This window comes from Cheilinus undulatus, linkage group 19 (genome assembly GCF_018320785.1).
Source record: "Cheilinus undulatus linkage group 19, ASM1832078v1, whole genome shotgun sequence".
Lineage (NCBI taxonomy): Eukaryota > Metazoa > Chordata > Actinopteri > Labriformes > Labridae > Cheilinus > Cheilinus undulatus.
The window spans coordinates 24,978,291-25,001,064 of record NC_054883.1 but is presented as its reverse complement, the minus strand read 5'-3'; the positions used below and the strand labels follow the sequence as shown (position 1 = coordinate 25,001,064).

At 39.9% G+C, this 22,774-nt stretch overlaps 1 protein-coding gene across 1 annotated transcript in view; it reads right to left on the bottom strand.

The window, feature by feature from the left end:
• ctnnd2a (catenin (cadherin-associated protein), delta 2a) overlaps window positions 1-22,774 on the bottom strand; it is a 395,533-nt gene that overhangs the window by 259,611 nt on the left and 113,148 nt on the right. Inside the window, exon 3 of the mRNA XM_041814718.1 lies at window positions 20,248-20,360. Coding sequence (XP_041670652.1) covers window positions 20,248-20,360 — 113 coding nt within the window. The remainder of the gene's footprint in view (window positions 1-20,247; window positions 20,361-22,774) is intronic.

The window sequence follows — 22,774 nt, the reverse complement described above, 5'->3', positions numbered from 1 at the left end:
TCTAACTTCTTCTATAATTATTATTGTCATTTGAATTGTAGCAATGACATAATGAGGATGTAACATGCATAGATTTTTGACATAAGGTATACATGAACAAGACACATTCAAAATGGACCTGCAACCTTTGCATTTAATGTCCTTAACTTAAATCAAAAAACTCTACTCATACATGTCATATATACTTAGGGGTGTAACGATTCATCAATCCGGATCGATATATCGGATTGATTGTTTGAGCAATGATTCAGTCAAATCGATTGAAAGTATAATAATGGATATCCATCTCCATTTTTACCTTATGCTTTAAGTTTAAAAGTGCCCCCACGTGCTTGGTTATGACAGTTTCCACCCAGCCGCAAGTCACAATGCTGAAAACTAAATTCAACATAAGCAGACGGTATTCTGGCTTTCCCTCATCAAACTCATCAAATACACAATCCAACAACTCCAAAACGCTCTCGTGGACAAGTTGTGACCTGCACGTTTACCAGGCTATGAAATAATAACGTATAATTATGTAACATTACGACACATGAAGCAAATACTCAGAACTATTTCTTGAGTAAACCACTGGGTGGAGTGACACAGTGCAGCAGCCATGTCTGGAGTGTAGTTCCGGCTTTGCATTTAGCTTTAAAACATCTCTGTCTCGTAATGTTCCATGATTATTTCATAGCGTGGTGAATGTACAGGTCACAACTTGCCCACGAGAGTGTTTTGGAGTTGTTGGATTGTGTATTTGATGAGTTTGATGAGGCAAAGCCGGAATACCGTCTGCTTACATTGAGTTGGCACAGCAGGTCCAAATTCGGCAGCGGAGATCTTAAAACAGCTTGCACCGACAACTGAAGGTAATGAACCTATTACTACGACTATAGGAATTATGACAATGGACAAATTTGCCAAAATGTAAAAGCATCCCTTTAAAACTGAAAACTGCCGCACTTTAAAGTGAAACACAAGCACTTGTTCACTTTGTTAAAGAATGTTTTTTATGTAAGTGCCTTAAACATTTGGAAATAAAATTCTCAAAATGTGTCAATGTTGTTTTTATTTCCTTTATGTGAAATTAACAGGTGGTAAATGGGTTCACAATATCGTCTGATATTGATCGCAGGCCTCTAAATTTAATCAAATCAAAATCGAATCGTGGCAGACTTGGTGATATCGGCAAATATCGAATCGTTGTTCTGAGAATCGATATCGTATCATATCTTGATGAAACTGGTGATTTACACCTCTATATATACTGTTATCAAATTAAAAAAAAAAATACAGAAGAAGAGTATAATCTCACCTCGTCTCATGAGTTCAGTCTCTTGTCACACTCCTAGAAAATCAGACAAACTCTGGCATTATGAGAGCACCTCTCCCTGCAGGAATCACTTCCTGCCCCCCACCTAGAGCTCTCTTCTGTGACATGAAACAAGCTATCCTGGAATTCCTATAGTCACTTTAGTAAACTGTGTTGATCAGAAAAGAGGCATAATATAACAGAACACAGTCGTGTCAAATTTTAAGATGAATCAGTTTAACTGTGAATCATCTTCAGTCTAATCACAGTTTTTTCCACCATCACTCTTCTAAATTACAGTTGGCAGTTTGAAAACCAGCTTACTTTAATCCTGTTAAATGGAAACCCTTTCTCCAACACTGATCCCACTGTCAGCACACACTCCAACACGGGAAAATACACGCATACAAGACGGCAGGCAGAGCATCACGCATGCATGATCCCTCACACAAACACTCAGACGCTGCATAATAAAAAGCCTGTCGAGCGTTTGAGAGCTTGTCGAGCGTTTGGAGCATGTGGTCAACAGAACGTCTTTTTCTCTATGGGTGAATACACACACTTTTTTCTATCATTTCTGTTGAACTGACAAAAAGCAGAGAAAATAATCCCACATTAATGCATACTAAAAACTGCCTTCACACACACAAACGCCCTCCCTCTGAATAATTAGCACCAGAGTCAAAAGTAGTGTCATACCAATGATGCACACGCTCAGAGTTTTATGATTGAGTTCAAGGCATTTTCAGCAGAACTTGGAGCACATACAGCTCTGATTCAGCAAATGTGCATGAAAGGGAAAAAACGGTATCATTAAACAGACCATTTTGGTGTTTGTATGGCTAGTCTGTGTTGATTTGCATGTCCAACTGTTGCTGCAGTTGTCCTTGAAACCTCTTAGAAGACTACTTGGGTGAACTGGTTAGAAACTAGTGGCATAAAAAAACAAAAGATAAACAGGGATTCAATAAAATCCTCACTACGTCACTTTCCCTGCATAATAAATACCCTCATTCCACCACCATGCCAAAGAGGAGCAGCCTTTGCTCTAATACAGAGGCAGACTCTACCATTTTTTAAAGGAAGCTGATTGCCTGGTGCCAAGACACCTAGGGACCCCATGGAGACATAATACATGTATTCTGGCCATTTGAATTTAAGCAGCTCATACACTCATTAAAAGCATGAAATATTGAATAAACTTTGCCGCATTACATTTTCAGAAAGAGGAGAATCTCAAGATTCTAACAAAGTCAAGCAGTAACGGCTCACAGATACACAGGAACAAAAACTAGCCTTTTAGTGTGAGAAAAACACAGGAAAATCAAACTCATGTGCTGCCTGCTTTCTCTGTCAAATAGAAGTCTGAAAATCAGAGCAAATCCTGGTAATCCTGGTATCAGATGAAGGTTAGAGTCCAACCAGCAAAACAAACAACTCCTGACCTTATTTAGCCCCAAAAGCATGCTAACTGAAAAGCGTATCGATAAAAATACCTTAAAAAACGCTGATTATCTTTGCCGCAACATACTGTGTGTTTGGTATTTTTTTCTTACATCTGACAGGGGTGGTGTATTCAAGAAAGTTCACCCTCTCCTTGCCTGGTAGACTCTAAGAAGTAAAACAAGTGCACCAATATGATCCTTCGCTCTGTTTTGGCTCAGTATTTTGTCAGTTAATCAACCAAGGGCTTTGCTGGCTATCTGCAGGTTTACTCTGCGTTATCTCGGCACACTTTAGGCCAGAAGTAAGCAGCTGTATTTTTGGAGCACCCCTCTCTATCTCTCCTTCTTGGATTGAGGTGACAGCATGTCTGAGAGGTGGAAGTGGAGCCACTGCCACCAAAACAACTCCGCTGACAGGTGAGTCTGTGAGACTGTACCTGCAACAGAAGCAGGGCTGCATGAACGCTTCAGTCAACCTGGACAACCGACTAAAAGGAATCAGACAGCTGGTAGGAATAACATGAAAATACACTGACACATCTGTGTGAATTATGCTATATTGTTCTGACTTTTTATTTAGAAAACACCAGACCAAGTAACTTGGTGTAACAGTATCAATTTACCAATTATTAAATATTATTCTGATATATCGTCAAATATAAATGGACACTTTGGAGAGGTTTTGGTAAAGCATGACTAAAAATCCAACATGGACATTTTCATCTGGGCTTGAGCACCAAGGGTATTGGAATCGGTCGGGTTCATCATTTTTTTAATTTCTTATTTTATTTAATTTTATTTTTATTCAATTCCTGCTTATTTTATTCAAAATTTTGGAGTGTTGAAGCATTAAGATTGGCCTCCACTGGAGATAAGGGGCCTGAAAAACAGTCCCATACCATCAGCCCTTCTCCACCAAAATCACAGTTGGAACAGTGGACTCAGGCAGGTAATGTCTGAATGCATCAATCTTGAAGACAAAGAAATGTTATTTCAAATGTGTTGTTTTTAGTGATGGACTGTCATTGAGTTTTTATTGTTTTAAATGCTAGCAGGTTTGTTTTTATCATTTGTATTATATATTTTTACATCTTCCTGCCCGGGGACCACAGATGTAAATTAGCTTTATAGCTAACTCCTGCTTAACAGTTTTGTTTTGCATGGTCCCTGTCAAATAAACTAATAAACTAAACTAAACATTCTCCAAGCATTCCTCCAAACCCACACTCATCCATCTGAGTACCAGCCAAACAGAGAAGCATGACTGGTCACTCCAGTGTCGGTGTGCTTTACACCGCTCCATCTGATGCTTTGTATTGGACTTGGTGATGTGAGGCTTGCATGCAGCTGCTCAGCCATGGAAATTCCATGAAGCTCCAGTCACACAGTTTTACATTAATGCCAGTTGAAGTTCAGAATTCTTCAGCTATGGCAGAGCATTTTGGATTTTTACCCATGAGCCTTAGCAGTCATTGATCCTGCTCTATCATTTCATGTGGTCTTCTGCTTTGTGGCTGAGTTGCTGTTGTTCCTAAATGCCCGGAAATTAACCAGTCATCTTATTGCAAAGGTGGCAAACTATGGCCCCGGGGCCAAATGCAGCCCATGGTCCAATTTTGATTGGTCTGCAGAAAATTTTAGAAATCAATGGCCCACATTTGAACATGAAGCTTGGGCTTGACTGTATTTTTCTTCATGGTTTCAGCACAAGAAGGTGCTACCATGCTAATTCTGTAAACAAACATCTCAATAAGACCACACTGAACATGGTGAAAAAAATGGCAATCCAAAAACAAACATGCTTGTTTTCTAACACCCTGCTGAGTTTTGGCAGGAAATAGCTGTACCAATGATATTCCAGGGGCTTAGCCAGTGGTCTCTTGGAATCGGATTGGTATCCCCAAAAACCTGGAAATGATTGTCTATCTACCTTGTCAGCCATTAAAATTAAGTGTTAAGCATTAGTTCAGGCAGGCCACAGAGTCAAGCTTTGCCCCTGTCAGATGATCCAATGCAAGCCCTCATTAGCTGACGGCCAGCCGATTTGCTTTAAGCATGCTATTGGCCAGTCATTCTCATGCTGCCTTATTTAAACTGCTCTTTAATGGCTATGCTCTGCCTCTCTTTCTGCAAGCTGCTCTTGCAACCCTCCTCCACCCCAGCTCCTCCTTTATTCTGCTTCTGACTTAATCAATGGCATGTACTCCTCTTGTGGATTTCAATTGGCCCCAATGTCCTTATATATTTCTGTATGTGGGCCTCATTGGAAAAAGTTTGGACTTTCCTGATATAGTGTATGCTTGATATCACAATTCCAGACCGGACTGCCTGTAAAGACAGAATAAATCATCAGAAGTATTGCTGTTGTTGCTACAAATACAACCATACATTTCTGCATCTCTGACAGTGGTATTTTATCGCCCTTTCCTATTCTGACAGCCTACAGAACAACAGGGCATTTTTACCCTTTATATTAAATATCTGTCTGACTTTTCCACTTGCTTCTGTGTGTTTTTTTTCTGCCACTACAATGCCTGCACAGATGCTGTGACATAATTGTGATGGCTACTCCAACATGTCCGTAAAGTTGAACCTAACGTTTTCAAAGTTTGCAGAATCCCTTGCAGCAAATCAGCAACTTTGTCACCTTTATGACCTGTAAGTTATGCATGCCCTGGGAAAATTCACTGCAGTTCAAACATTTACAAAAGCAGCAAAGAGATGGATTATATTTGTTAAAATAGGACCAGAGCTGTCTAATGAACAAGTGACATGCATCAACAAATAGACTCTACATGCAAATATTAGTACAGAGGGACTGTTAAGGCTAATGATGTCAAAAACAAAGACAATAGATAGCTCACATGTTCAAATAGCCATCAGGTGACCTATTACAGAAGCTCAGGGGAGATATTACCTTCTGCAGCATTTGTTAATAAGCTCATTCCTCTTCTTTGTCTCAGTGCCTCTCATCCTCTCTACATGCCTGTTTGGAATCACTTTCTTTCTTTCTGTTCTTTTTTTTTTATCTCTTTCTGCCCGTGTTGTTCCTCAGTGTTTCTCTCTCTGGATTTCTCTCACACTCTCTCTGTTTTCCTCTCTGTCTGCCTCTCTGCCATGGTTTGGTTGGTTCTTATCTATTTTCGCCACTATCTGGTGTTGGGGGAAGATAAGCATGCATTTGCATGTTTAATGAACCAAGCACCCCTGATTCCCCTCAGCATGAGGACACACACAAACAAACAGAGTGCTGCTGTTAGCCATGCACGCCTCTGTCTCCTTCCTCTGATGTGGAGTCACCAGCTGCTGAGTCCTTCAGGAGTAAACATCGCCTATCAGTCCCTCCTCACATCTACAGCTGCAAAGGCTGAGATGACTTTTGACCTCCACATGTCAGTTTAGGGAAAAGGAAATATAAAATAAGAAAGAAACAGGTAAATTTTTATATTTGTATGATCTTTGAGAGAGTAAACATTACCAACAGTTATCAAAAGTAGAATTTTAAATATGCGATGGACAGGGCTCGGGGATAAGACACTCCCAATCACTCTATCATACAGTTTGACAAACCTGCATGGAAAGCATTAAGCAGAAAAGGCACACATTCCTGCTAATTCCAAATGCCGAAAAGGAAAGCTGAAGGCAGGGAGAGAAGCAGCAATAAATCCAGAGCAGAGCAGGCATCAGTGACAGCAGAATGACACTGTCAGGAGCAGAATGAAGGAGAGGCTGGGGTGGAGGAGGGTTGCAGAAGCAGCTTTCAGAGAGCGCGGCAGAGCGTAGCCAGGCAAGAGCCATTTAAATATGGCAGCATGACAGCGATTGCCCAGTAGTGTGCCTATAGAGCAAATCAGCTGGCCGGCTGATGGACCCTGTAGCCTGAACTAATGCTATAAGCTCGATTTCTTGAGACACACAAACACAGAGAAACAGACAAACACGTTTAGCCAGCCCATAGCAGATCTGACTTTTGGCCACAACCATCTACTTACCAGGAGCTATATGAGCAAGGGCAGAGACAGAAGGAGAAAACAATCTTATATAATGTGCAGAAGCCTTAAAATCCACCGCATTTAGCTCCCCATTTCCATAAAGAAGTAGTGACAATGCAAGCATCCTGATTGGTTTCATTTGGAGTATTCTCTTTCTAAGCTGCATGCTTAGACGTGCCAAAGCATCCACTGCTCTGGCTTCTGTTCAAGAGATCAGTAATTGAGTGGACAAGTGGGATTTAAGCTTGTAGTATACTTGGTACACATTGGCTGTACTTAAGTGTCCCTGAGCTACAGTCACTCCCTATATCTCTACCCACAATCCACTACTGCTCCTTTGCTGACTCTGATCTCTGCCTTTCCTGTTTAGAGGGTATAAATAAGCACGTATTTTCTAATCTGCAGCAAACATCTTATGAAAATATCTGAGTCTGGAGGCCTTCCCCTTGGAAACATTCATTTAAACAAAGCTAGAGTTGGTTAAATTAATTATCTTAATTTCCAATCTGCACATCAGAAAGCCACTGAACACATACCAAGAGTTAAAAAATGTTAATAAGGGCAAAGGTATAAGATTCCCAAAAGCATAACAAGGGGTATAAAGGACAATTGGAGCAACAGAGTGGCGTGCAAATCGAGACAGCCATACAGATATGCTGCCAGTTATAGTGGTAAGATTGCCCACAGGGGCAAGGTACTATTTCCTGCTAATTTGCAGCAGCTTTGGGTTGAAAAGATGACTGTGTATCTGCTTTTGGTATCTAAGGTATCAACATATCAATAATTTCAACTACTTTTAGGGATACTAGAATATGCTACAGAGTCATTCATGGGAAAAAAGAAACTGTTACAAATGGTCCGTCGTCGTACAGTAAATTGTGTCCTGTGAAGAAAAAAATGTGTCCCACAAAATAAAAAAAAGCCCTGATGTAATTTAAAACGCAGACGGATAGCTGAGGCAGAGAGAAGAAACAACAGAGAGAGAGGCAGACAGAAAGATAGACAGTGGGGATGACAGTGGTGTGAGAGATGTTACCACCTGCCAACATTTTTCACGCCTTGTCTTGGAAATGCATCATCAGTCATTGAGGGGAGCATGACTTTTGGTATCACCATTACTCACACACATAGGAACACACAGGCCTAGTCACAAGGCGTATTTTAAGGTATAATGCACTGGCCCATAATTTGAGCTCTCTCTATGCCGCGTTTTGCTGAGCTTATAAAACCGCCCGCAGCTAATGGCGTGATGGATCCCTCTATTATCACCCAACACAGGAGACCAGAGTGGGGTGTAGTGAGATAAAGGCGAGTAATTGGATAGTATTTTAGCCATGGCAAAATAGAAGGATGGTCAGGGACAGGAAGAGAGCACCAAAAACCTGTAAAATGATGAGTGCATGATGAAGTCTGAAAGCTGCTGGAATGTGATGGTCTCGTCCGATAAGTTAGCTCAAACATGATGCAGAAAAACACAGATGTAACAATATATTAAAATTTCATATCATAATAACTATGAACAAAAATACTCTGGTTACAGTCACAGTATTGTTATAGTAAACTAAACATGAAAATCCTATCAAAGGTGCATTAATAGAGGTACTTTGTTCATAAGGGTGTCAAGATTTTTGATACGTTTTGAAACTACATACTTTAAACGACATATTATCCATTATTTTCGTGTTTGATATGACAGAAAAGTAACTAAAGTATTATTTGCACAGGACTAGTATTACCTGTGGACCTCTGATCATTTATGAATTACACCCTGACATCAGTGTTTGGTGCAGTGCAAGCATGAATGTGCTGCACGGCTGCAGCAATGAAAATGCACAGTTAATTTTTATTTCTAAAATTCATTTTTAAAAAAGCAATGTTGTGCGCATGATGCTATATAGGTGGCATTGCCTTAATATGTCCTTTACAGACTATATATACACTCCCCTCCAAAAGTATTGGAACAGTGAGGGCAATTCCTTTATTTTTGCTGTAGACTGAAAACATTTGGTTTTGACATCAAAAGACAATAGATCAACATTCCAGCTTTTATTTCCATGTATTTATGTCTGGATCTGATACACAACTTAGAAGATAGCACCTTTTGTTTGAACCTACCCATTTATCATGTGAGCAAAAGTATTGGAACATGTGACTGACAGGTGTGTTTTGTTATCAATAAATAGTGCTGAATGTGCACACTTAGTTTCAGATTTGGGTTTTACCTGTGCAGACTGCATTTATAGTTAGAGGTGTAACAACATGAAATTCAGAAAGCTTTCTATGAGTGAAAAGCAAGTGATTGTGATGCTGAGAGAAGATGGAAAGTCAATCAGAACCACGGCACACGCATTGTGCAATCAGTAACAACCTCCAGAGGGCAGGAGTGACGGTATCACCATCTACTGTTCACAAAAGACTTCATGGACAAAAGAACAGAGGCTACACCAGAAGATGAAACCACTCATTTTCAAGACGAACAGGGCAGCCAGGCTGGAATATGCCAAAAAAAAGTAGAGACAAGTCTCAAACATTCTGAACAAAGTTTTTTGACTGATGAGACAAAGATGAACCTTTACCAAAGTGATGGAAAGGCTAAAGTTTGGAGAAAGAAAGGATCTGCTCATGATCCCAAACATACAAACTCATCTGTGAAACAAAGTGGAGGTAATGTCACATCTTGGGCTTCCATGGCTTCTTTTGGGGTGGGCTCATTAATCTTCATTGATGATGTAACACATGATGGCAGCAGCAACATGAACACAGAAACATTTTGTCTGACAATTTAAAGAAAGATGCAACCAAACTGTTGGGAGATCCTTCATTATGTAGCAAGATAATGACCCAAAACACACTGCCAAAACAACAAAGGAGTTCATCAGGGGAAAGAAGTGGAAGGTTTCAAACTGGCCAAGTCAATCTCCAGACTTAAACAATATAGAGCATGCATTTGACCTGCTAAAGAGGAGACTGAAGGGAGTTACCCCCCAAAACAAACAACAACTGAAAGAGGCTTTGGTGAAAGCCTGGAAAAGTATCACAAAAGAAGAATGTAGAAGCTTGGTGATGTCAGTAGATCACAGACTTAATGCAGTTATTACGACTAAATATTAAGTCTTATTCACTTTAATCTATTTTAAGTCTATCTGTTCCAATACTTTGGCTCACCTAAAAATTTGGTGTTCCATTACAAAAAATTCTAAGTTGAGTATCAGATCAAGATGTACATACCTGTACATGTACATGTACATGATTCATCTTTTGATGCCTAACCCAAATGTTTTCAGTCTACACCAAAAATAAAGGCCCTGGCCTCACTGTTCCAATACTTTTGGAGGGTAGAGTGTAGGCAATAGCCGATTGTAACTGAAAATATCAGATCACAGAGGAAAAGAAAAGGGCAAAAACAAATAATTAAAAAAAAAAAAAAAAAAAAAACTTAGAAAAGTCATACAAGACTGGAAATGTTTCATGCACTTTCATGCATCAGAGATCTTTTGCTTTGGTCATCTCTAAACTCTAAGAAAACTGAGCCCACTCCACTGGTGTGAATATCTCTGCTCATCAGGGCGTGAGAACTTTACAGCCTCGTGTATGTGTTTGCCCATGAGAAAAGTCTGAGGAAATTTGTGTGCTTGAGTGTTAATGCGGCACAAAGAGTGGCGCTGCATGGTCCCTACTGGTGAAGGCGTAAATGTCACAGCTTGATTAGAATAAATTGTTGTATACGTGCGCTGGGACCAGGCAAAGTCACACAGCAGCGTAAGTATGTGCATGCAGTGACTCACTGCTTTTGTTCTCTCTCTTTGCTCGGTTTCTCATCCACTCACACTCTGGACACTCAAGCTTTACCTTTCTTTGACCTACCCAGTGGGTCTTTGGGCAGATGTGTAAGTCTGAGCAACACAATCAGAAAGCTGTTACTGCCTCAGGACATGAACTTTACACCTCAATCCCCCCATCCCCCCTTTAAACACAAACACAATTTTGTCTCAGGCTGGGTCTCTGTCTACTTCAACGTGCTTACCGATGTTTTACACACATGTATGGAGTCATTATTGTTTCAAAACTCAAGATCACATTTCGGCATTTTTAGAGTATGTCTTATTGATTTTAGGCTCCTCAAATGTTCCATAAAAACCTGCTTTTATGCTTGAAACTGCCTCATTTTTCTTATATTTTCTCTTTTTGGGACCAAAAAGAGAAATATATTCCTGGCTACCATTACACCATGAGCACCCCAAGCAGCTTAAGTTAGGGTATGGATATAAAAATATTTCCAAGACTCTGAACATCCCCAAGAATTCAGTTAAATCCATCATCAAGAAATGAAGGAATATGGCACATGTGTAAATCTGACTAGATCAGGCCATCCTCACAAACGGAGTGAGCGTGCAAGAAGGAGGCCAGTGAAAGAGGCCACCAAGACACCTATGACTACTCTGAAGGAGTCACAAGCTTCAGCAGCTGAGATGAGAGAGATTCTGCACACAACAACTGTCGGCCAGGTTCCCCACCAGTAAAAGATTTATGGGAGAGTGGTAAAGAGAAAGCCACTGTTGAAAAAAAACCTCAGATTAAATCTGGACTAGAGTTCACCAAAAGGCATGTGGGAGAGTCCATGGTCAAGTGGAAGAAAGTTCTTTGGTCTGGTGAGACCAAAATTGAGCTTTTGGGCCATCAGACAAACATTGCACATCCCCACTGTGAAGCACGGTGGTGGCAGCATCATGCTGTAGGGATGCTTCTTGGCAGACAGTAAAATGAATGCAGGAAAATCCTGGAGGACAATCTTATTCAGTCTGCAAGAGAACTACAGCTTGAGAGAAGATTTATTTTCCAGTAAGACAATAAGCCGAAGCGTACAGAGAAAGCTACACAGAAATGGTTAAAAGACAACAAAGGGAATGTTCCAGAGCAGCCAAGTCAAAGCCCAGACCTCAATCCGGTAGAGAATTTGTGGCTGAACCTGAAAAGAGCTGTTCACACCTGATCCCTGTGCAACCTGACAGAGCTTGAGCAGTTGAAGGGGGTGAATATTTAATTGATCATGATTGATTTAAAAATCAATAAAAGGGAAAAACATCCAAGGGGGTGAATGTTTTTTAAAGGTTCTACACAAATATGTGTATTGCACGTTTTCTACTTCTTGACTGTCTGCCTGTAGGAAAACAAAGTATACATTCAACATTTCTATGAAAAATGAAAGGATATGTTGGAGCAAAGGGAAGACAAACATGAGAGCAAATGAGACATCACAAACATCCAAAAGACGAAGACATAGAGGGTGAATGGTGAAAATGGAAATAATAAATCAATGAACCATCTGTGTTCTGTTGCTGCCACATGATAATGAAAGCTATTTATTAGCCATCCATCTTTTACTCTCTCTCTTTTCTCATCCTTGTGTCATTTGTTCCTTTTTTCATTTGCCTCATTCTTTCAGCATTTCCCCACACTCACAGTACGAGATACTGCCATTTCTCTTCTAAACACCAACAATTCTACTGAACTGCATAAACTCATTTAGAGGTCGCATTTGTTTCAATCAGCTTGGTTCCTCTTTTACATTCCTACTGAGGGGTCGGCCTCCTCAGCTGGGATTCCTGTTAGCTGACTTGACCTTTCTGTTTAGAAATAACTGGCAAATTATAGCAGACGTAACTGCTACTTAAAATGTTTGTGTTGAAATGCCCATAGTAAATAAAAATTACAAATCATATGTTATATACATTATTAGTTAAGGTTTTTTGTCAGCTCAAATAAATTCTCAATTCTTTCATTCTAGCTGGATGTGTCTTGGCGTTGGATGTCATGGTGCCACCAGAAAAAAAATCCCATCACTCACATGCTTGTCATGTGTAACAGTTCCACACATGGTAAAAAAGCAGCTGAGAGTCTCAGACTGATTTAACTCATGTTATGGCTTAATAATATCAATGTCAAAGTAATATCTACCAACCTTATTTAAACAGCACTTATTTTACCTGTACTAATATTAGTATTTGCTGAAATGAATTTGTAAATATGAATATTTGTGAATCCCTGGTAAAAACTAAGAATACAACACGACAAAAGCTTCATGTTCTTTTAGGCAGCGTTTGATAGTTTCAAGGTTGTATTAAAACTTGCATATTGGACTCTAAGTTAACTCATTTCACCTGTCACTGCATAGTATGTTTACTCCACAGGTTTGTGATTTGTTTGTAATGTTTGACATTACCGCATATATTGTCAAAATGCCTGGAAAGCAGTCCTATTTGACCAGGAAACAGGTTATCATTTATGGTAGGTCCATATGCAGAGGAAAATAGACTAACAGTATCTGTTTGCATTAAAGGTCACATATTTTACCCTTTAAGACAAGTTTATATTGCTCTCAGAGGTCCTCAAAACATGTCTGTGAAGTTTGTTGCTAAAAAAAAAAAAAAAAAAAAAAAACACTCAAGAATGGACTTTTTGCATGTCTACAAAAAACCCCTCTGTTTCAGCCCTGCTCAGAGCGAGCTGGTTCTGTGTCTGCGGCTTCAAATGTTAATTTGCTGTCTGACTCCGCCCCGACCACGCCCATCTCAGGAAATTAATGTGGCTTAATGGATGTGGCTCTCCTGATCTGAGAGGAGGATCAGGAAAGGAGGGTGGAACTTCCTTCCAAGTGGGGAGGGCCAACCAAACCGGGGGGCAGTGCTAACTCCCCACATCACATCATGAAGGGAAAATCCGAGAACGGCTTGTTTTAGCACACATTTTCTTAAAAATGGAGAAGGGTCTGATTCTTGGGGGGACTGTGGAAAGGCCAGGGACACATATTTTGTTAGAAAAGCCTGAAAATGTGTATTTTCCAATTTCATAATACGTGAACTTTGATTATGAGCTGTTCTGCACTGATGCAGAATCGTCCACATTTGCATCGTGATGCATCGTGGAAACAATAATTTTGCAAGCAGGGATTTTTCTGCCTTAACAGGAGAATTTGTAAATGCTAACAATAGAAACTAACACTATCCATGTGTGAACGGAAAAACCAACAAGTCTTGACCCTATTGAACCCATTCTGCACATACTTGCATTAAAAAAAAGAAAGAATTAGAGCATGATGCAATGGCAAAACCAATACTGCTTTAAAAAACATTATTCAGAAGAGGTATAAAGTAAGTAATCGATAATGGCAATCTGTGATTGGCTAAATTGTTAAACCAAACATTGGTATCATGCACAGCCTGATTTTTACTATTGGTGTAAGACTAATTTCTTAATTTCCGGGATTATTGTTTTGATATCTGTAGGAATGGCTTTATCACACTGACATTGTACTGTAGATTAATAAACCCTGTAAAAAACTTTGTTCTTAATGTGCAGCTAGAGATCATTACTGGTGATTTGCTGAACATGCAGGGTAAACTCTGCACACACACAATGATCATAAAATGTCATTTGCTACTTCAAACTGTATTCGACACTGTGTCACTGATACTTCTGTGTCTATAATCAAAAAGAACAGATGAATACATCGACCCTAATTTCAGTGACATGCCCCTTTAAAAGCACTCTGAAGACTTTGAGCTGCACAGCCAGTCAGGCAGAAAAGACAGCAGGAGCGAATGTTTCCTACTGGCTGCCACTTACGACTAATGTTAGAAAAATGATGAATTAGTCTCAGCGTGGCGTTTGGAGGGGGATGCGGTTTCATGTGACTATTTGTGTGTGCCAGCATATGTGTCTCCTTCCTGTAAAGTGTTGTGTCGCATGCCAACAGTTCACAGTGTGAACAGATGTTAGTCAGTAATGCCCTGGGTTTCTGCTCCACAGTCAGGCTAGGGGTCCTCAGCTCCGAGGAGGAGTCCGTGGAGACGCCTGAATTGCTTTATCAAGCAGAACACAACTAAGGATACCGAGGCCTGCAGCAGATCCCAGGAACACACGGACACACAAACACAGCACCTGCTGCAAGCAGAGAAAAAAACAAACGCACAAACTATAGTGTTTGCAGAAACATACCCATTAACAAGGAAACAGGGTACAAGCAGAGTAATGGACTGACTGCTGAGAGAGCGTGCAAGCTGCAGCTTCAGCCAACATGGACGCTCATGAGAGGATAAGGACTGTCAAGAAAAGAAAAATATAACTGAAGATGGATAAATATTTCTGCACGTATGTTTGGGCACTTGCAAGTATCCACCAACCCACAAAATGAGGAATAAGCCAGCCCAGTCCATTATTTGTGGACCTCCTATGAAAACATTTAATCTCTGACCCTGCCTCAGTTGATCTAAAATCTCCTGCCTTTTCTTTATATTCCACCACCTCATCTGCCTCCCTTTATTTTTACCCCACGCTTTATTATCACACCTACTCACTCAAAGGCAGCCACTACTCTACGCTATATTTAGCTGCTGCCTGTCATTGAGTCCCTGATAAAGGAGAGGGAAATGATCGGTGATGCTGGAGACCATGGGAAAGGTTAGTGCTGTCTCTTTGAATAGCATCAGACTCTTTCTGATCATTCACAGTAACATAGCAGACACTAATATCTATACTTAGGCCTGGTACCAAAAACAATAAATGAAAGAAGGCCCTTCAGAATCTGCATAAAGGATCATGCCAATCAAAACAGAAGAAACAGAGAAATAAAAAGGAGAATTCAGAGGTGAGCTGTCGTGTGTGTATGCATTAACACAACAAGGGAGACAAATGCACATAACACACTTCAGCTGACACACGCTGACAAATCTGAGTGTGCATGGGGATTGATGTGGACTCAGTGGCATGTAGTGAGCTGCCACACAAAAGCTTAGCAAAGCCAATCCTCCATATCTGATGTGATAATCAGAAGATGATGAAACTGTGAGACAGCAGACAGACTATAGCTGGCACGGCTCACCGTATGAGCCGACGTTTTAACACGCTTAAAGCAAATACATCCAAACAGATCCATGAGTTCAGATTAAACCAAGTCAAAGTCCTGCAACAAAGACAAATCTAACTTTTAGATGTTTTTATCAATAAGAAAACGGGTGAAGAGGTTAAGGCTCATGCATTAACACCCATGGCAAACAAGCACTAAAGATTCTTCTCCTAAGTCATTTCATTCTCTCGAAAAATATACTCTGATCCATCACAATCACACAAATTATATTCTGTGACTCAGAAGGCTTAATATAGAGCTAACATACCAAATAGTTACAGAGTAAAGAGGTGTAGAGTTTAAGGTGGTATATTGGTGGTTTTTTTAATTGTAATCGTGTAAGGTACTAGTGAGGGGATGTAGACCTCTTCAAGGTCAGACTAGCTAAAGTGCAGACATGAAAGCTATGCCAGTGTTTCTAAAATGGTGTGGTAAGGCACACAAGTGCACTCAAAAAATAATCTGGCCACTTTTGCCAGTTTCACATATTTCAATTACATGAAAATGTCCATCCAATAGCGTAAAGTAACCCTAACTTGAACCAATAAATACTTCTGATGTAATGAAACTGAATAAAACTGAGATAAGAAGACTATGAAAATGTAAATATATCTTATAGAATTTAATATGATAAATGTACTTGCGCCTGTATCATGCTTTTACGCCACAGGCCTCACCTAACCATTCACATGGAGAGCTGACCATATTACCTAATCTCATGTATTTACACACCGTGATGCAGGAGTTAGGGATGTAGTGTAGTGCACACAGTAGGCATTTTCCATTTTCAAACCTTCAGTCTTTGGCCAGGTAGTTTTCTCCACCGCATCTGTTGCATTTTCTAATGTGCAGCCGGGGCTTTGGTTGTGTGTCGCTGACCTTGCTCACTGACCCCGCTGCTCTGTTCCATTTACCAGCTTCTTTCATGCCATGTAAATCCACAATGTGGATGTTTGACACCTCCATTGCCTATGCAAACATGAGTGCTTTTTCGAAAGTCAGTCCACCCTCCGACCACAGCCTCTGCTGTATCCTGTCTTCTTTTTTGCCACAGATGAACGAATCACCAAAGTTACAGTCCTGCACCAGCAGTTCTGCCACATAGTCACCAATACTTTGCATATTACTCTGGTGCCCTCTGTGGGCACTACGATGCGTAAACATTCCACAGTCACCTCATAACACAGGGGAGGTCCCTGGATTATGACGTTTCAGGATTTCATAGAAAATCTGTACATACTAAGGATTTTTTTATGGCACCAGTTTTGAACCAGTACACCCAAGAAATCTTCTGAGAAGGATCAAGGACAACTGGAGCAACTGTGTGGTATGCAAATCAACACAGACAGACGGTTACGCTGCCAATTATACTAGCAGGACAATACAGTATTTTTTTCTTTTAGAAACTAATTTATTATGAATAAAATGTGTGGGCTTAAGCAGGAAATATACTGTATTTATCAGAAACTCATCAACAGAAAAAAAAATCATAAATTCAAAGCCTTTCCTGCTGAAGATGCTGTAAGAGAGCAGGTGTTACGTTTAAATTAGTGACCATGTTAACTGGTGACCTTTTTGATATTTGTTATAAACCCAGACAAATTGACTTGAGATAAATGGTAAATAAACCTGAGCTTGTATGTATATTGTGTATTATGATATAGCCTAAAACTATTTTGATAGTTTTAGGCTATATCACCCAGCTCTGATTTTCACTACTTTTATTTACACACCACCAGGGCCGAAAGTTGAGCTATTGGTTTGCCCTTAAGAGCAAACTTTAGCCAAGCACATGTTTAAACCATTGATGACAGGACTGCAAAAACTCAAATTAGAAAAGGAGGCAGGCACTATCAAACATACTCAAAGGTTTGTGGCAGCTAATTAATCAATGGGTGTAAAGGGAGGTAAGAACAGTTTCGTCATGGTGGGAATTTGCACCAGGATTACATGGAACACAATTAGTCTGAAAACATTTTAAACTACAACGGTAAAGGGGCTTTGTTTCAGCATCAATTGTCTTTCATAGTTGTTGCTCTTGGTATTTTAAAAATAAGTTATAAAAAAATTGACACAACTTCTAAATGTAACTGTGTAGAAATCCTCAAAACTTTCACCAAAAAGACTTTTCTCTGTGAGCCTCAGCTGGAAAGATACAGAGTTCAAAAGAGGTTGTTTTTCCAGCATGCTCTGTTTCCCCCCAAAGGTTGTGTACTTATGCAATAAGCTGCCTGAGGGAGCTGAATTTATATGAGATCGACTCTTTGACATCACAGCCAAATTGATGCAAACATAAAAACACACAAACAGAAACCTCTCAAACTCAGCCAAACTTTTGACTAAACTCTAACATCAGATTTTCACAGCTTTTTCAGAATCATGTATGAGACAGAATTTAAGAGGACAGGGAAGACAGGAAAATATCCAGGTCAAGGTCATTGCTGTTGGCAAATCATTTTAAAATTAGCATGCCAGTCTCATTCATCCCTTGTTCTCTGAGCATCCATCCATCTTTACCTCTTCTTTTGTGTGAAGCTTTCACTCTCCCTTCTTTGAAAATATTTTATTCCGGCAGAAAGGTCATGCATATTATTAAGGGAGAATAATTAAGGATTTCTGTGTGTCTTATCAAGCTCCTTAAAAACCCCAAATAATACCCAGCTTAGAGCAGCCCTCATACTGGTTTTAAACAGCTGAAATACCAAAACAATACTGCATGACCCAGACCCAGACACCCACTCTCAGGCCTCCTCCAGTGCAAGTCTGAGAGCAGGGAAAGAATTTCAAAATAAAACAGTTTAGCATTTAAGTCATTGATTTATATTCAGTGGATGATTCAACATTGTTATTTTTAGCCTCAGTGTGACTAACAGACACAACGTTATCTCAACTTATTTTTATAACACATTAACTCACTTCTGTGTTAAATCATCTCTCTGTCCATTTACTGAAACGCAAGAACAAACAGCTCATTCAGAAAGTATTAAGACCTCCTTCACTTTATCATTTTTCTTATGTTGCAACTTGATGCTACAGTCAAAAAATGTCTACACTTTTGCAAATTTACAAAAAATAAAAAACAAAATATAACAAGTATTCAGGGCCGGCCATTGCTCTGATCTTTGCTGAGATGTTTCTACACCTTGATTGGAGTCCACCTGTGGTAAATTAAACTGATTGGACATGATTAGAAAGGCACAAACCTCTCTGTAGAAGGCCTCACAGCTGACAATGATATCAGAGCAAGAACCAAGCCATGAGGTCAAAGGAACTGCAGAGCTGTAGAGCTCAGAGACAGGATTGTTGACAGGCACAAATCTTGGGAATGCTACAAAAAAAATCTGCTGTACTTGAGGTTCCCAAGAGAACAGCGGCCTCGCCCCCCAGAATTCTCACATGAAAGAAGTTTGGACCAACAAGGAGCCAAAATGAGCAATCGGTGGAGAAAGGTCTAAAAGAGGAGACCAAGAATCTGATGGTCAATCTGACTGAGCTCCAGAAATCCTGTGTGGAGATGGGGCAAAGTTCCAGAAAGACAACCATCACTGCAGCCCTCCACTGATCTGGGCTTTAAGGCAGAGTGGCTAGATGGAAGACTCTCCTCAGAGCAAAACACATGAAAGTCCGCTTGGAGCTCTCATACTCAAATGCAGGGGGTCCCAGGGCATGCTCACGACTAATCTTGGCCCCTATTAGACGCTTACATGCACTATTTTCACCAAGAAAAAGCTTTGGCATAACATTTGTTTACCACTCTGTAAATTTGGAATTTCCTTGTGGGACTTATAAAGCAATATCCCATCTTATAAAATCTTAACTTATATTAAGTTTGATCAAACCCAGGAAACATGCACTGAGGATTAATCTTATTGTACCACAGCTCACGGTTGGGTTTGAGGTCAAACTTCCTGTTTGGAAGTTTGTAAATATAGTCATCCTAGCCTTGTATGCTATTACTTCATAAGTATAATAAAATGATTCCAGAGTGAAAATCAAAAGGCAAATTTCGAGTCTCTTTTGCAAAGCTAAGAGGACTTCTGTGATTGTGTGATGCCAGTGGCTATACTGAAATGTCTGTCATACTGAGCAGCTGTCATGGTGTGTGTTTGTGTCTGTGCAGTATGAGGCAGTGCGCACGCTTGTGCATTGCAAAAGAGTGTTATCATACTTTCCCATATAAGTGAAAGTATGTGTATATGTGTAATGCTTCCCACAGACTCAGTGTTATTTTACCCCATCTTCCACCATCGGTGGGTTTGTGTACTTGTTTGTGAGAGTGTCTATCTGTATGTGTGATTTTGCCTGCAACCTCAGTGTTGTTCTAATCCATCCAGCTGATAAATGCAGCCCACAGCAGGGAGGAAACTATTCTTTTTCCAGTAACATCCCTCCACAGGTCTAAGGAGAAAACAGCCGAGGTCTGTGTGGATGTGTGGGGAGATGTAGGGATGTAACAGTGCAGCTTCAGTGTCAGTGAGGATGATGACCCTTTTCCATCATGCTCAAAGATGACATAAACCACTGAATCCTCAGTAAAAATACCACACAGGCAAGCATAAAAGAGGGGGCTACATTCACACAGAAAGATGCAGACAAATGTTTGGAAATTACCTTATGCTGCTCATGCTTCCTGCCTCTGATCCCAGCTTGCATCTCTCCAGCTGGGTGGCGACAATCTGACGCTCTGCTTCCAGTTCCCTAGTCAGGCGTTCAAACTGAAGCTCCTGAAGAGAAGCACAAAGACAGAGTTTATGTCAGGCTGAGAAAGACAGTGTATTTATTCAGAGGAGTCAAAACTGGAAATGAAAATATTTTTCTTTTCTTCTTTGTTTGAGTATCATAGTTTGGAGAAAATTAAGGTTTGTAAGCTGTTCAAAAGTATCATGGTGTAAATTTGTAGCCCTCACAAGAGCATGCAGTCAAAATAGGGGAATTTTTGTCAGTCTGAACTGAAAAATAGACTTTTAAATGCATTTAACATATCAGTTTGACTAAAACAGTGAAATGGGCGTATCTGCAGGCTCACAGGCAGTAGTTTCAGGTGTGTCATTTCAGGACCCACAGAGATAGGACCCTTAAACTTGCACACATGTGCATTATTTATGTAGCTGCTCATCAGTCTGCAGATAGGTAACACAACAGCGATGGAAGACAATCAGAGCATTAGTTCTTAATGAGTTAAGTTTGATAACTTAATAACAATAGTAATACTGGTATGAAGGGAACCAATGTCAATAGAAATGAGCTAACATAAATGTTCTTCAGAATGAGAAAGTGTGAATTCTGTTGGGGAATGGCATTTATTCCTATTAAAAACAAACTTGAAGCATCTGTATTAGCAGAATTTGTAAAAATGTAGAGTTGGTACCTAAAAACATCAGCAAGCTATCACAATGTTAGAGGAAAAAAATTCTAAACAGCTAACCAGTTGTTTAAAATGACAGGAAATCTCTAATGACATCACAAAAAGTACTTAGAGTGAACTTTAAATATATGCTCCTTCACTTCACTAGGTGGAGCTGTCGAAAAAAAAAAAAAAGTGGCTGTTCTACAATCCTGAACCTTCTACAGGGAGATCAATTTCCCCAGCATGTTTACACCTCAATTGGTCCCAAACTGGCCTGGGCATATGTAAATGTTCCAGGGCTTTGACCCATGAATAGAACCGTAAACATGCTAAGCATGGCAGAAGCTGTGTTGTCATTTTCCTTTGGTTATCAAAGTTAAAGTTACAAGTATTCATCTCAATCACCAAAAGTACCAAAAATACCAAAAGTGAAACATTTACAGAGCTGCAAAGTTGTTCATGTTTCCACCATCTCACATACTGTACAACCAGCTAATTAAAGGTTATCTCGTTTGCAAGGTCAAACAAGTTCAGGCCAGGTCAGGTATGGGAGCATATGCTGGTTTGGCACTTTCGTGCATCAGCCTTGGTCCTGTACTGCTCTAGCCTCCTGATGACAATCCTCCAGGCCTGCTCCAGGACTACACCACATCTCTCCAGATATCCTCCCAGCACCCTCATCTACTCAATGCCCAAGTATAAAATAAATTCTGTGCTTAATATACAGAGAACAATATGGATTTTTCTTGCATTCCAGAACGGAGGGATTTCAAAACTGTTAAATTAAACATTAAAAGATGTATCAGTGAGCAAAAATTAAGCTAATTGCATAAAACACTATTATATACATAGGTGTTTTTTCCAACTTTAGCTGTCTCACTGTAAAATATTTTTGAACAAAATTTCAAGGAGAATTGAATTACATGGACTGCAATTTTACAGAAAGATTATCAGACAGTATAAGGTGTAAGGATTTTTGTTCCCTTTAGAAAAGGGAATGAAGAAGGAATGAAAAATAACTGGTGCTAGTCCTTGACAGCATGGATCACTGTGCCCTACATGTAAAACTCATTTGACATCAGATTCAAATGATCATATTTCCTGTTCTAGTTGATCTATTGACATCAAACACAAACTTAAAAGGAGCTTAAAATCACACTGTTCATACAAAGAATTTGCAATGCAACATGTGGCTTTGTTTGCATGCTATCACATGACAAAATAGCACAAGATATTGCTACCGTGCTAATTCTGTAAACAAACATCTTGATGAGAAGAACTTTGTTTTTTGTGACCACATTGGGACATTTCTGTACATGGTAAACATATTGGCAACCAAAATAATAAGAATATCTTGTTTTCTAACTCCCTGATAGGTTACGGCAGCAAATATCAGTACCAATATATTCCAGGGCAGAGCCAGTGGCAGCTAGGGCCAAACAGGGTCCCCTGAAATAGGATTGGTATCCCAGAAACCTGGAAATTCTTGTCTATTTGCCTTGTCAGCCATTAAATTGAGCACTTAGCATTAGTTAAGTTGGCCATGGAACCAAGCTCTACCCCAATCAGCTAATCCAATGTCAGCACTTATCAGTTTATGGCCAGCTGATTTGCTCTATGCACACTACTGGTCAATCATTCTAATGCAGCCATATTGAAACTGCTCTTGCCTGGCTATACTCTGCTGCTCTCTCTGCTGCTAATGCAACCCTCCTCCACCCCAGCTCCTCCTTTATTCTGTTTCTGACCTAATCAATGTCATATACCCCGCCTTGTGGGTATTAAAGTGGC